The sequence below is a fragment of the Papio anubis genome, chromosome 3, assembly GCF_008728515.1.
Source record: "Papio anubis isolate 15944 chromosome 3, Panubis1.0, whole genome shotgun sequence".
Classification (NCBI taxonomy): domain Eukaryota; kingdom Metazoa; phylum Chordata; class Mammalia; order Primates; family Cercopithecidae; genus Papio; species Papio anubis.
The window spans coordinates 123775099-123791841 of NC_044978.1; the positions used below are offsets into that span (position 1 = coordinate 123775099).

The window sequence follows — 16743 nt, forward strand, 5'->3', positions numbered from 1 at the left end:
AAAGACATTTCCAGAACTGTATATAATACTTAGGATGAAGAGGCAATGCGATTAGGTGAACTTATCACATTGATAGATATAATCTGAAAACTGCACCATGTGAAGGAAAAGAGAAATGTTCCACCAAGGAAGTGTGGGGTACAGAAACAGAGAAAGCCTTTTGCTTTAACCCATATCATCATGATTCTAGTGTTTATATTCAAATAAAGACATAACTAATGTCTTACTATCCATGATTTTTCAAAAAAATAAAATCTCATTCCTTACAAGAAGCAAAAGGAATAATGTGTGGTTGTATCACCTGCTACTAACATAAGAGAATTAGGGATTGTATAGACACACACACACTTACAGATGTAAGTATGCTTTTGGAAAGAACAGAAACTACAGTAAAGGCAGAATTTATCTAACCAAGAAAGAGAAATAGAATTAATCAATTTTATTCCAGGAAAAAATAGATTGGGCTTAACACAGAAAAAGAAAGTTGAAGAAAATAAAAAGATTCTATTACGAAGCCAGGCTCTAACCTCAACTCTGCTACACTGTTCATCTCAATGATCCTTCAGTTTTCCTTGAAATTTTCCACATACAGTGATGTCCCACCACTTCTTACTCAAAACACTCTGTCAACTGTCTTCCCACACTGCCTTTTAAGAGAACTAATACTATCAGTTTCATCTGATTTAGATATTTATTTCATATTTGCCAGAAGATTCTGGCCAATGTTTTTGAAAGCACATTTAACTATACCATATGCCTCCTTAAATCATCTCCATCAAACAAACTGTAGGATAAGACTCCGGTTCATTCTGTTCTGTTTTTCTTTCTTCACAATGTGTTTATGTATATTTACCCAATTTGTTCTGTTCTTCTTGCCAAATTACAGGTTTGAGATCTCAAGTATTGCAGAACAGCTGTGCTATTGTTGATGTCTCACAGAACAAGGGTCAGAGAATAAACCCATGTTGCAAATACTTGTAATACTTGCACATTAAACTGTGAGGCTAGTGCCCTGGATTAGGGAACATCCAAAGAATGTCAGAGAATGCATCCTATTCAAATTTAAGGAAGACAATTTGGCACAAAGGAACCACTTTTAGAAATAAATTCCTAAATAATCTGCAGATTTTTCTTGGTAAAACAGTTTGTTTAATCATAAACCATTTTAAAAGTAAACTATGTTCAACAAAAGAAATAGAAAACAACAACCTCACTACTATGACCATTCTTTCTGTTTAAATACTAAGAGTTTGTTCATCTTAGCCTAAATATCTATATCAAATAAAGAAATTTAATAAATACAGATCTCTGTATTTATCAGACAGGTCTATCAAAAAAAGTTATTGAAAGATCCATCTGAACAATGCTCAAAATGATATACCTGGATAGGATTTGCTCAGATAACTTTAACTTTCCTTTACTCCATAACATTAAATTCCAAATGACGACCTGTGTCCTAGCTAGTCGGCTACAGTCTTAGTCCTCGATCTCCCACACGCTCTTTTAAACCAAAATCCACAAGCCTTAAGTTTTTACAAGAATAATCCTCAAGCAAAGTGCAATTCATGAAATAACATAAAGATAAGAAAAGAACAGATAGAGCAGGCTAATGAGATGAGGCACATGCCCATGGATGCAGCTCTGAGACTGTGCATCTGGCTTTGAGGCTCTCTGTCTAGGGTTACTTCACCAGCATGTTGTTAATTATTTAAGTGAGAGAATGAGGGGAACTATCACCACATCTGTCACCCTCACACAGGAAAAACCTTCATTCATTGTTGGGCCAGATGTGTTTATTTGAAACATAGACTAACTAGCTACTTAATGGGTCTGAATCCTTAGCCAAAAGCTAATTAGGCAAACATATTAAGCATCAGTCACCTTACAAGGCTAAACTGTTTCAATTGCGTTGATTTCGATCCAATCTCATAAGAGAGTTCATCACCTACAAAAGTGTCTGAAGAAAATTCAAGGCATAGGAAAGGCCCAAATTACTTGCAACATACTAAGTAAAATAAATAATGATGTCCCCAAATACCCCAGTACATTAACAAATAAAATCTAAAGCTTTGCTTCAGTAGTATCATGTACCTGGTCCAGGAAAGAAAGGCAAAAGTAATTCTTTTAGACACATCTCTGTCCCAGAACATTCTCAGTTTGCTTGTAGGTGAAATATTAATGTCAAAATCTAAATGAATGATGATTTTTCATGTCTGATATTTATTATGCTATGTGTGATTTTAAAATGTATCTCCTGGGTATTTAACCTATCTACAAATAATTAAAGTATATCACTAGCCTCGATGGTATTCTCTTCAAAAGAAGACTGTGCCCAAAGGCAAATTCTAGAGAAAACAAAATCAGTGCCTGGGATAAAAAAGGCATAATGCATTTTATAACTACTTCAGAGAAGAAAGTAAGTTACTTTCGTTAACTAGTCACTATTATTTAAAATAGTGGGTTTTTTTTGTTTGTTTGTTTGTTTGTTTGTTTGTTTGCTGCTTTAAATAGTATGGCCCCCAAAATAAAATTCTGACCATTTTCCTCCATCCTGGTACAGGTACCTGATCCCAGCAATCAAATTACCTCTTTCAGATTTTTATGTTAACTGGTAAACAAGAATATTTGAGAAAAATTCATTCATCCTTTTATCCACCAAACATTTAGTAAATCTACTATGAATCAGACATTGTGTTAAGTGCTAGTAATACAACAAGAAACAAGATAAAACATGTTCTAGCAGGAAGTAGAAACATAATAACAGACAAACAACTGGCTTTGGAGAAAAAATAAAACATGAAAAAGGTATACAGGTTATAGACTCAAAAGAGAAAGATTGCATGATTAAATAGAGTGATCAGAAAAGGGTTTACTGAGAAGGTGACATTTAAACTAGACTCAAAGAAAGAGTTTATGTGCTCCATTGACATACAGTGTTGGTAAATCATAAGTTAGGATTTTTTTGTTTTACTTAGACTAAGTTCACATATACAGTTCTAGATCAGGGAAAGAGCAATCCAAGCAGAGGCAACAAGAAGTACAAAAGTGCAGGAGCAGGAGTGCACAGATGTGGTCAAGAACAGCAAAGAGGCCAGTGTGACCATAACTGAGTAGAAACAGCAAATAGAAGATGAAGTCTGAGAGGGAGTGAGAGACAAGACCCTGTAGAACCTGGTATAGTATTACACTAATTAGACTTTTACTTCGAGTGGGGTAAAGAACTCATCACCAAGAATCTTAAGTGAAGAGATGACATAAACTGATCTGTTTTAACAAGATCACTCTTGTGAAGGACGGAAACAGAAAGACCAGTTGAGAGACTAATAATCTAAGCAAGAGATGACAGTTACTTTATCTAGAATGGTAGCAGTAGAGGTAGAAAGCAGAGATTGGATTTTGGATAAATTTTGAAATTAGAGCTGAGAAGATTTGTTGATAGACTGGGTCTAAGATAGAGAAAGAAATCAATAATGACTCAAAAGATTTTTACCTGAACAACAAAAATGATGAAGCTGCCAATGGCTAAAATGGAAAATACAGTTTGGGAGATAGATTGGGGGAGTAATCAGGAGGACCAACCTGGAATTACAGATTCAATAAAATAAGACTAAACTTTAAGTCAATAGATGCATCATGGCTAATACAGACACGATTACTCAGAAAGCCATCGAGTCCTATGGTGTGCTTGGGGTTAAGATGACTCCACAAGAAACTGACTTGCCTCAAATTCCAATGTCAATTTAATTTACCTATGACTAAATTATTACATGATACAGAAAATGAATAATAGTCTTAGTTTTGTAAGCTATCTTGTGCAGCTTCTTTGAATCTATTTAAAATAGAAAGCTGATACTGTTCCAACTTACTTGCATGACCAAAAGTGATGTACGATAGATATCTTGAATACTTAAGCATCCACAAAAGATAAATGTTCAAGTCAGCTTAAAAATGCTAGAATGATTTTCTTAGTTTCCATAGAGGAAAATATAATCTTCAGTCTCTAAATACTAATCCAGATTTTGGATTGTGGCCTTGTATATGTAATTTTTCCCTGCTTTCAGTATCAGATCTATATAAAGAGATCGTAGAAGACTGTATGCTATTAGCTATCTTAAACATGCTCTACTGTTGGGCTAGAGAATATTTGAACTATTTGTAATCATTTGTTTCATCATAGAACTGAAAAAACATCACAAATGGGGACACTAAATTACCAGTAGAATTATTTGTGTATAAACAGTTCAAATAAGACTCCTTCATCCAAACTAAATATATTTTTCTTTTTAGCAGATATCGTGGTTTTTTGGCCACACAAAAGAAGATGAGAAAATAGACCTTAACAGAAATGGAACACAAAGCACAAGTTAATACAAATGTACAAGCATTTCCTAGTGCAAGGTGTGCCTTTTTTTAGCCATGTTCTTGATGCTCTTTAATAGCAATATTTATTAAATACTATAGTAATTATTGAAAATCTCACTTTTGAACTCTGTGTGTGTGTATGTGTGTGTGTTTAAAATAACGTTTATGGCTCTGATTATTTATAGGTTCTAATAAGAGTTCTCAAACCCATCCAGATAAATATTCATAGAGCCTTTTTAATCAGTATTGAAGAAACTAGATAAAACACATTTTAGCATTTTCAACCTACTAAGAGTATAGCTGAAGTGCTAACTTGCTTGGCTAGTACTAAGTGGCTTGCCCAAGGCTTAGTTTTTAATGCTCTGTATATCGAAAAAAAGATAGAATAAAGTGACCAGTGTATATGTCACCATTTCTAAATAATTTTTTACTAAAAATGTTATAAAATGGTTTTAAAATTAAGTACTTACTCTCCAGCTTTATTCAGGATAGGTGCAGGACAAAGCATAGAGTTCAACTGTACACTTACTGGTTTTACACCTAGAAAATAAAATGTCACTGAATTAAAAAAGGGTTTTATGCATCTCACACAGTTTCATTAATAATATGAACAGCATGCTTCAATCAGAGTTCAAATGTGGAATACTAGATATATTAACATAAAACAACTAAAGAAAGAGAAGTAAAAGGGAATGAAAAATGGAAAGAAAGATTACATGCTCCGTTGACATATAGTTCTGGTAAATCATAAGTTAGGATTATTTTGACTTAGACTAAGTTCTAGATACTATAAAATATATTTTATCTTAAATTTTTTAAATATCTCAGATTTTTTTAAATAAATGCTCTGTATTATTTTAAAGGCACACTTTGGAAAAGATGAAGGAAGATGAAAGTTAGATGTCCAAAGGAAAATGAACTTATTTCACAAGTTTAATAAAACATTTGTGTCTACAGTAAATAAATGCATTTTATGAAGTTGTATACTTAAATCGCCCTTGTAACTTTAATAAAATACAAGAAAAATGATTTAGACTAGAAACATGAAGAAAAGTTACTTAGTCAAATTGATCCTTCTAGAATCTAAAAGAGGAAAATACCAATTTCATTTATTTGAGGATTTACTTTAACAAACTTAATCTTATGTAGCTAAACATGAAATACGTTTATTTTATAATGATCTCAAATATGTAATCAAAAGGAGCTAGGCCAAGCTAATGCTTAGATACAAATGACAACTGAATAAAAATAAAATTATTTGTCCTACTCAATTGTGGAACCTACTATGAAGAGAGTTTGTAAATTTTTGCCTTACTAAAATTGTGATCTTAATAGAAAAGAAAGGAATTAATTATAATATTTACTATGCTGAGATCCTCACCATTTTAATTCAATAAACACATATTGAATAGGTACTGTGTGTATGGCCAAAGCTGTGTTAATTGGAGTGTTTACACTCAGATAAACAGCAAAATGGCAGATGAATGTAAAAAAATAACTCTACCAGAATTTACAGAGTTATAAAGTCTGCCTTACAATATAAATTTTGAAGGACAATATAATAATTAATAAGAAAAAACGTTTATATAGATACCCAAGATGCTCATAAAACTAAGATCTATTTAAGAGGGAGGGTTTTTTCAGAATGAAAATAAAAACTTACTCTTGGCTTTTTTAAAAGTCAAGGACAGGGAAAATTAAAACTCAATTCAATAAATATGAAAATTATCAACCAACACTATGCTGGGTGAGAATCTGAGATGCAAAAATCTGTAAGGCAAAAAAAGACTATCTTCAATAAACTAACAAATTATTGGGAAATCAGATAAAGAATACAAGTGACCAAAAAAAAAAAAAAAGAAAAAAAAGGAAGAAGTAGGAGAGAAGCCAAAGATAATTAGATTTTAAGGCAAGTGTGACAAGAAAGAAGCCTGAGGAAAGAAGCAATTAAATCATGTGGTTGACGCAGTAGGTACAGAGTACAGTCAGGAAAAGTGAGTTCAAATATCAGCTCTGTCCATTATTAGCTGTGTCACCACATACAAGTAATTTCATTCTTTTAGCCACAAACCATCATCTCTTCAATGAGGGTAGTTAGGACAGGGTCCAGCATTTATTAAGTTATAAACAAACATTGCCATTATTAAATAACTATTAAGTAATTATCACTACTATCTGTATTATCATTCAGACTTCATTTCTTTCTTCTTTGATTAAAAAATATGTCACAGCTTTAGTTGGAGAAAAAAAGAAAACATTTGATGCTGATGTGCTTTGCAGAGATTAAGACAACACTGAGATTACTGGGGACCTACTCTTTGTATATGTTTCATTTACAGTGTAGGTGCAGAGAACACTGCCATTCCGACTGCCCAGCATGAATCCTCTTCCACTTAAGACAATCTGAAATTCCTCTAGAAGTAAAAGGAAAAATAAACATTTTAATCACTGCTTTATCAAAAAAAAAAAAAAAAGACAAGCTGAAATGAAAGCATTAAGGCGCATAGAATAATTATTTTCATGAATGTTAATAGCAAAGAAGACATAGTTCTATATTTCCAACTATGCTGGCTTTCTTAGACCCACTAGGTAAATGTAGTGAAGATACCATTCACTGCCACATGGGGATGCATTATTTTATTTTCTAAACAAAGTGATTCCCAGTAGTGACTGTGAATGAAAGCATTAACAGTCATTCCCAGACAGATACTATACAAACCTCTTCAATTTCCATCCTTAGGAAAATACCAGGGAAAAAAAAAAAAAAAACATTATTTTTCCGTACTCTCAGGTATTAAGATTTGGGAATGTAAATAAAACTAATTAATTATGTATGTTCTTTGTTCTTAGAAAAGTCATATGTAGTACTTTCTTTAATCTATGCCTGTTCCATACAGAGTTCTTCTTTAACCACTTCTTCACCTTACTAATCCTTATTCATTTTCTACTTCAAACTTATAAATAATCAAAAGATCATGTATTTTGGATTGCTAATAATTGATGGCCAGTCGCAAAAGTTGATGTAACTTACTGTACCATTATTTATAATAGAAGCAAGCACCAAAAAATGTTAGAGAGTGGAGAGTGAGAGAATAGGCTGGAATGAAAGTTAACTGATCAAATATCTTGACAATGAATGCTTACTGCTAAGCTGCAAGATAGTATATCAACTATTTTAATAGCAATTAACACTTGTTTAGAAGGTAAATTGAAGCACAAATAAAATTTTAAATAGTTTATTTGAGCAGACAATTCTTGAATTAGACAGATCCAAATCAGAAGTGGTTTGACCGCTCTACCAAGGGAGTACAAGGGGGAGGCTTTTATAAAACCAGCGTGAAAGTAAACCAAAGAAAATATTTGATGGGTTACAGTTACACAGTTGCCTTATTTGGTCTATCCCAGTGGAAAGTCCCTAGTTATATAAATTTGTTAGTTGTTTTTGATTGGTTGCACTTAAATTCTATTTTTCTTAATATAGGCATTTGCAATAAACAGTTCAAATTAAGTTCCAATTATATTTGCAAATCAAGTAAGGTTAAGGCTACTTATGAGGCCTAAGTGTTTTTGCCAGCTTGGGGCTTCTTCAGGCCTGTTCTCCATTTTAATTTAACATTACCAATCCTCTAAAACTTCTCATATCTAACATAATACAAGTATAATATAGTCATTAACTATGCAAGAAACTACTGCCAACCCACTTTTCATTTACTGTGTTATGAAAGGAATTTTACTTGCAAGTTAAAATAAAGTTCAGATAAAACTTAAAATGTGATTCGGTAAGAGTATGGCCATTAAAGTCAGACAGGCAAGGGTCAAACAGGGTAATTACCAGGAGCAAGTACTGAACCTGTCTCTGCCTCAGCTTCCCCATCTGTAAACCAGGGATGTATAAAACTTTCAAATGGTGTTGTTATAAGGATTAGGTAAAATTATAAATGCAAACAACCCAGTATACACTCAGCACAAAACAGGAGTTTAATACACAATAGTTACTACTTTAATGTTATTTTTCCATTTATTTTTCTTTGTTATGTCTAGAAATGTATTAACCTTCACTTTTAGGAAAGATAATCCTTCCCTGGGATGTTCAGATGCACTACTTCCCTTAAACATCTCCATATTCATTCATTAGGGAATCTAGAAGATGCAGTGTGAGATCATGCACAACAGGCTGGGAGGCTCTGTGGTAAATTACACAACATATTTTCTCCCCCACCAGACCCAATATTTTTCCTTTTTAAAGTAAAGTCAGGTTAAAATGAACTGTAGGTCAGGCTTGAAAAAGAAATAAAATAGGCCAGAAAGAATCACACTCTGTCTGGGCAAGGATGGCTGGGAGGTGTGAAAACCTGAGTATGTGCTTAGCACCAGCTGATGAAGCCACCTGCTTCCTTCCTGCCATCCATCCATAAGTCACTTCCTTATGTGCCCTGAGCTGGCAGATTCTGTACTTTGGCCAGGTCATCAGAGCATGGAGCTCAAAGTCTACATATATCTGACTGTTTGTATAATCAGACAAAAGAAACGATTTCATATTTTATTTTATTTGCCATAAGAAAGGTCTCAAACGTGAACTAAATATACAGAAGATTCTAAAAGCCTGTCACACAATATGCTCATTATTTAAAATAACATTCCAATCTTAAAAATTTGAATTTAAAATAGAAATATTTCAAGGAATTATTTAAAAATTCTTACACAAAAAAGATGCCAAAAAAGTTAATTTTGCTATTCTTTTTCCAACATGAGTTTCATATCATATATTTTAGCTAGGAAAAAAAATACAATTTCTTACATGGTATTTTTAAATTCTAAACACTTACCCCCCACACAGACACTTGAGGGCTGCAATTCTAGGATTTCAGTACATGACTGAGCTAGTATCTAAAAAAGAAAAAAAAAAAAAAAAGATTACCAAGCTATAGATCTAAATTACAATGTTAAGTAAATTATAAGATTAGTAATAACCTTGAGGTCTTCTCCATACTTCAACAGATCGCAGAGAAAATCTATTAACTATAGCGTATATAGCTACCAAGTTCTTAGGAAACTTCTGCAGTGTATTTCAGGGTATATCTTAAGATTATGTACTGTAGGATCCTTATTTGATTAAAGTAAATTCAGATAAGCACAGGAAAAGTAAGCATTGTCTCAAAGTCTGATGACCTTTGAGTATGAATAGATAACTAAAATTTCCTGCTGCCACAAAATCTATGTTGACCTTCCCAATAAAGCAAAAACAAGGTAACAAATCAGACCCCCTGTTTAGTAATGCTGTTACATTTTCTGTTAAGAAGACCAATACGGTATCAATAAAAAAGCACTGCTGACTGGGTGTGGTGGCTCAATATAATATCAATAAAAAAGCACTTCTGACTGGGCACAGTGGCTCATGCCTACAATCTCAGCCCTTTGCGAGGCCGAGGCAGAGGGATCACTTGAGGTCAGGGGTTCGAGACCAGCCTGGCCAACATAGTGAAACCCGTCTCTACTAAAAACACAAAAAATGAGCCAGGCATGTTGTCTCACGCCTATAATCCCAGCTGTTCGGGGCGGGGGGCGGTGAGGCAGGAGAATTGCTTTTACACAGGAAGCAGAGGTTGCAGTGAGCCAAGGTCATGCCACTTCACTCCAGCCTGGGCAACAGAGCAAGCCTCCGTTTCAAACAAACAAATAAATAAATAAAAATAAAGATAAAATGTAAAAAGCACTTCTCTTCATTGGACAGTGGCATTTCTATTCCATTTCTCAGGCTTAATTCTTGTGGGTGCTATTCCCTCTTACATGCATAAAAAATTACAATTGCAGAGCATAGACTCCTTGTATGAGCCAATATTCTTTTCAAAAACACAGACTCTGTACTCAAGCACTCCCAGAACACAGGAACAGAACTGCTCTTCTTAGCTTGTTCTGAGAAACAGAAACCACCACACAAGGGACAAGGCTACAGCTGAAAAACAATGATGAAATAAGCTGCTCCTCATGGACAACAATCCTATCTTTATTTTTAGACCTGCTTTGCACGATATTGTCAGTCAGACAAATTCCAGATGATCTCCAGAATGCCTTTCTTGACATTCCTTTCTTGGCAGAGGTTGAAGACAGATGATGTACAGCAGTTTCTAGCATCTCCTGTTCATAACTAGAATAGGAAGTTAAGGACTGTAGCAGGAAATAGACATGCTTTCCATGCTTTCTTTAATAACAGCAAAACTGTAAGTTCTCAGCCCCTAAAATCAACTGTGTCAAATCATGGAACGTTGTTGCTGAATATACATCTCTGAAAACAGGGAATCATTTGTACTTTTTAAGATGACTTTCCAATAAACTCAACTTTTCACATAGTGATTAAGGATTTTGTGATTAGAAAATAAACCTTGTAAAATTTTATATCTGAGAAACTGCAGATGAGGCCTATTTTAAATCCAGAAATGACCAAAGAGATTCCATAGGCACTCAAAGACCTTTCTGCACCCAAATACCTCCTCTTGGTCTGCTACTTTATCTACAATAACCAACATTCACTTTTATGGATTCAAGAATTAAGAATCCTTGTTAAAGGTTAATGTGCCCTCTTGGAAGGGTAGTATCTCAAATCACTAACATCTTTAAAAATTTGGACATAATTCAGATAATAAGACTCCAAATGAAATAGAATAGAAAAGATCTGCAAAGGAATATGAAGCTGAAAATGTTCCAAATAACAAAAATGGGCATTATCGTTATAGCTTTGGCCCATCTGAAATAACAGTGACAACAGTGAACCATCAAAATGAAAGGTCAAAGGAAAACACAAAACCCCCAAATCTATTTTGTCTGTTATCAGTCCTGAAGGAATTTGTCTTAAAACAGATCTATTAAGGAGACTAATTGCATCTTTCAGTTTACAATCTCTTTATTAGTTATTTAGCCATAGCTTTATCAGCATTACTGAAAAAATATTTCAAGTACCCAGGAAAATTATGAGACATTTAAAGATTACATCTATTGGCAACAGAAACCATTTTTCTACAATTCCTTAGAATAAAGTAAATCAAAAAATTACAAAAGGATTTCCTAAAGATCATGTCAAAAAATATGCATCCAGAATGACTTCAGTGAATTTGTAACATTATATTTGTTTTCTCTCTTCTACCAGTACTGACCATAAGTCAATCAGATTTCACAATATTTAAGATAATTGTGCATATGTTGACTTGGTCTTTTAATTTGATCCAATCCATCAAAACATTTCTAAATAAATGAGAGTTCCAAAAGCAAGGTCAAATGAGCAATTCTCCTAAGGAGATTTGCTGAAGAACAAACACCCTCAAGGACTATTGATGATCTGAATCTTTGGAGCTAGGCCCTGTATATCCCCTATAAGGTATTTTAATTTTAAAGAAGAGGTTCAGGATGATTCAGCAATTTATGTTCCATTAAAGTCTGAGTTTAAAGAAATCAAGTTAAATTAAGCAGCGATTAAGGATAGCTAATGTTAGATATATCCTGCAGTAAACAGTATAGCATATATTTGTTAATAACAATACATTTACATTAATTTAATATTCATAATCAATTCTTTTAATCAAATAAGTTTTTCTAAAAATAATATAATTGAATGGAAAAGTGACCCAGGTAACACATTCATTGAAAAGCAAGTAGTCAGAGCACAAGTATAACATTGGTGTCACAATGTAATGTTATCTAATTGAATTTCCATGGTATGTGCTCCTCTCTAAAGTTTGTTTTATTTTTTAAAAATCTCTTTGGACCTTAAATTATATTATTTGAGTGCATAACTCACCTCTTCTACTAGAAAACAAACTTTTTGAGGAAAGTAATGAGATTGCATTACACTATACAGCACATTCAGGGCCTTACACGATGTTTTGTGCCTTCAGTACAACCAATAAGTGCTTACGGAATAAACATTGAACACAAAAATTAATGAGGATATTAAAAATGTCTTATTAAAAAACCAACAATCATATTAGGACACAGACGAGCCAGGATAAAGTTAATTTATGTGATAAAGCATCCAGTTCTTCCATAAATTATGAATGCTGGAAATCCAGAAATCTATAATTTCAAACAAACTTCACCAAAACCATTTCCAAATGAAAAATAGAGAGGAGGGAGAAGAGTAAGAAGAGAATTTATGCCTTTTTAGAAAGTAAAATTTGTTCTAAATTTGTCTTTTTCCATCTAGAGTTTACCATGTTCCAATATTAAGACAGCAATAACTAGAAATCAAAATAATTTGATGTCTGAATGCAAATAGTTTACACCATGAATTTTTTGAACAGTTTTACAAAAACAAAAGTTAATAATCTATTCCCACCAAGTAATTATACAAGTTGAAATGTTCAAGATACGAAAATGGGTGAACAGACACTTCTCAAAAGAAGACATACAAGTGGCCAACAAACATACAAAAAAATGCACAACGTTGCTAATCATTAGAGAAGTGCAAATTAAAACCACACTCTCACACCAATCAGACTGGCTACTATTAAAAAGTCAAAAAAACAACAAATGCTGGTGAGGTTGTGGAAAAAAGGGAATGTTTGCACACTGCTAGTGGTAATATTAGTTTAGCCACTGTGGAAAGCAGTTTGGAGAGTTCTCAAAGAACTTAGAACTGTCATTTGACCCAGCAATCCCATTACAGGATGCATATCCAAAAGAAAAGAAATTCTTCCACCAAAAAGCACTCGCATGTTCATCACAGCACTGTTCACGGTACCAAAGCCATGGAATCAACCTAGGTGCCCTTCAACAGTGGACCGGATGAAGAAAATGTGGCACAGAGATACCATGGAATAAAACACAGCCATAAAAAAGGATGAAATTACGTCCTTTGAGGCAACATGAACGCAGCTGGAGATCATTATCCTAAGTGAATTAATGCAATAAAATAAAACCAAAGACTGCATGTTCTCACTTATAAGTGGGAGCTAAACATTAGGTACTCATGGACATAAAGATGGGAACAGTAGACATTGGGGAAAACTAGATGGAGGAGGAAGGAAGGGAGATGAGGGCTGAAAAACTAGCTATTGGGTACTATATTCAGTACCTGGGTGATGGGATCAACTGTACCCAAAACCTCAGTATCATGCAATACACCTAGGTAACAAACCTGCACAACCTGCACATGTACCTCCTGAATCTAAAATAAAAATTAAAAGGAAACAAAAAAAATAGCATAAACAAAAATGAGTCTATTATATTAAAACTGTCATCTCTATACAACTGACAAAGAGGGGAAATGTTCTAAACACTCTAGTTAATTTTTGCCAAATTAAATAATATTACTGACTGACTGAACATTGGATCAGGTGTCCCATCCACAATAAATGACAAATTATCTTTAATACTTTGCAACTCCATCACTTGTACAAACAGAGAAAATTGTAAGGACTTTTCCTCTAATATATGCTGTCATCTGTCTTTATTATGTTTCAATGGTAAAAGAAAATAGTTTCTACTAAATATAGCCTTAGTTGACGTTAGAGAGAGCTAACAGCACCATAGACCAATAGATCAAATTTAAAGATAAACCAAGTGCTTAATAAAACTAGGGTAGTTTATGTCATGCACACACTAAATGCTAAATTTCATCATTTGATATTTTGTGGGATATATGCCTGTGCATAGACACATACACACACATATTGGCAAAGAACTTGATATCACCATGAAAAAGTATACTATCAAAGCATCTGTTCACCCAAAAAGTAATATTAGTATTAAGGAGTATTTACAAATAAAAAAAATACCTTATTACCTAATCCCTAGTTTTAAGTCCTCAAACACTAACATAGATGACAAAAAGTCAAATTTTCTTAATTAAATACAAATATCAGTAGTCTAAAATTCAAAAGAATTTTGAACATAATAGGTAACCATTCGTTGGACACTTATGTTCCAGCAACGATGCTAAGTGCTTTTTATGATTTTTTTCAGTTAATCCTCATAAGTCTAATAAATAAATATTTTATCCATGTTTTATAGATGAGGAAACTGGGGCTTAGAAAGATTTTTTTAACTGCCCTAGAACAATTAGCTCTTAACTATGTTGTCCCCAGGTTTGATTGAGTCCAAACCCCATTCTTCTAGCCAGCGCTTTCCACCACCCTCCAGGTTTGTGATGGATAATCTAACCATTACAAAATCTAACTCTTAACAAACTAGTGAAATGTATCTGCCTGTTTTGTCTGGACTCCTGTAATGCTACCAAAAATAATCTAAAATCTGGCTTATTCCTTATCCTCAAAAGTATATCACTAAGCTTTCACTTTTATTTGTTGGGATTTTTTTTCCTTTTTTCTCAAATTTTTTTAAATTTGTTTTTAAGTTCTGGGGTACATGTGCAGGTCAACACGTTACATAGGTCAACATGTGCCATGGTGGTTTGCTGCACCCATCAATCTGTCACCTAGGTATTAAGCCCAGCATGCATTAGCTACTTTTCCTAATACTCTCCCTCTCCCCACCCCACTCCCAACAGGCCCCAGTGTGTCTTGTTCCCCATTCTGTGTCCATGTGTTCTCATTGTTCTGCTCCCACTTATAAGTGAGAAGGTGCAGTGTTTGGTTTTATGTACCTGTATTAGTTTGCTGAGGATAATGGCTTCCAGCTCCATCCATGTCCTTGCAAAGGACATGATCTCTTTCCTTTTTATGGCTGCAGCGTATTCCACAGTATATATGTACCATATTCTCTTAATCCAGTCTATCACTGATGGGCAATTGGGTTGATTCCATGCCTTTGCTATTGTGAATAGTGCCGCAATAAACATAAGCATGCATGTATCTTTGTAATAGAAAGTATGTTTGTTTTTAAATTCCTAATGCCATTGACTTTGGATAAATTAAAATGTTTAATCATTCTATGAATTTGTAACTTATAGGATAGCCAAATACTTAAGGCTCTCTCTCTTATTATTATGTTTCTTTCTTGTCTTACTCTATTAATGCTTTCTACCTCTATTAATGCTTTCTACCTCAAATTTGTTTTGCACAGATAAAAACACGTAGTTTTTACTTCTTAGCTTCATTCAGAACCTAAAAGACAATAGAAGTCATACTAGAATAACAAGCTACCACAAGCCCTAACTCTGGTTTGGGAAGGCAACAAGCACTTAGAAAACTGCAAAACTCTGCTTATAAAAATTAAATTTGTTATTTGATATTAGAACACATTTTCTTCACTAACTATGTGAATGACATCTAGGTTTTATAGTTCTAAAATTTTAGAATTCACCTGAATTGGGAACAGAAAAGACATTCAGAAATGTGAGGCCGAAGTTAGGGGGTGTTTTTCTTTCCTTCTCTACACTTTTTCTGGACATGGAGCAGACATTGGGTAAATTTTTCATATGGAATGTTAGCCTTTGGTCCTTTCCCCCTCACTATCTCACCTAGGTTGTTAGACACACACAGTAACTTCTTTTCTAAATATGCTCTCTATATAGGTTTGCTTTATCTCCCAAAATACTCCATTTCAATGTACCTATTCTTATCTCATGAACTCATTCATACTTTATATTGAATGTGAATATGTGAATTAATATTGTAAACTCAAAATGATGTTTGTTAAGCTATGAAAAATAACTGTGCATGGAAATTCAGGCAGTCTAACAATTTTAAAGTGAGAAATATGAGCAGCATGAGGGAAAATCTTCTAAAACGGGATCCCAATATTGGAAAAACAGGTCTACCTGTAAGACCAATTTCTCTGTTGTTCCTTTCTTAGTTTCTTTCCCTCTCATACTTGTGAATCAGGGGGTATCTGAAACCTTTTTAACCTATGGTTGTTCTCATAGGGCACAGGTTAGGCAGAAGATAAAGGTATGAACTTCCAGGAGGAATCTGTCTAGGCAAAATAGCTATTGGTATACACAATACTATTTGTAAGACTTGTGCTTTTAGTCTGCTGAAAATATACAATAGAAAAGAGTTAACAAGCATGGGGGAGAGAGGGGAGTGAAGGGTGAAAAATTACTTAGTGGGTACAATGTATCTTATTCCATACTAAAAGCTCTGACTTCATCCTGAAGCAAAATATCCATGTAACAAAATTATACTTGTACCCCAAAAATTTATACAAATACAAAATTTTAAAAAACATATTGAGTTCTAAATTCTGATATTTGGTATAAAAAGTCTGCATTCCAACCTATTGTGCCCATGAATTAAATGCCTAAAGATAGTTTTAAATATTTGATCTCTGCAATAATAGTCACTATCCTTTCTCATTGAAACCTTCTCTCCTATTTAAGATGTATGTGTCTTGAATGCCTCCTTTAAAATGTATGGTAAAAAGTCTGTCATGTATTAACATGAGAAACTCAAAACCCAAGTATTTTCCCTTTGCAGAGTTTTTGGGATA

At 33.6% G+C, this 16743-nt stretch overlaps 1 protein-coding gene across 5 annotated transcripts in view; it reads right to left on the reverse strand.

Annotated features, from left to right (window-relative positions):
- ANTXR2 (ANTXR cell adhesion molecule 2) overlaps positions 1-16743 on the reverse strand; it is a 154285-nt gene that overhangs the window by 107713 nt on the left and 29829 nt on the right. For all 5 annotated transcript variants that reach the window (XR_002522049.2, XM_021938473.2, XM_021938471.2 and 2 more), the window contains exons 8-10: positions 9189-9249; positions 6678-6776; positions 4833-4902 (exon numbers count right to left, since the gene is read on the reverse strand). Coding sequence is in view for 4 of the 5 variants with exons in the window: in XM_021938473.2 (XP_021794165.1) it covers positions 4833-4902; positions 6678-6776; positions 9189-9249 (230 nt within the window). In the remaining variant the exon portion in view is untranslated. The remainder of the gene's footprint in view (positions 1-4832; positions 4903-6677; positions 6777-9188; positions 9250-16743) is intronic.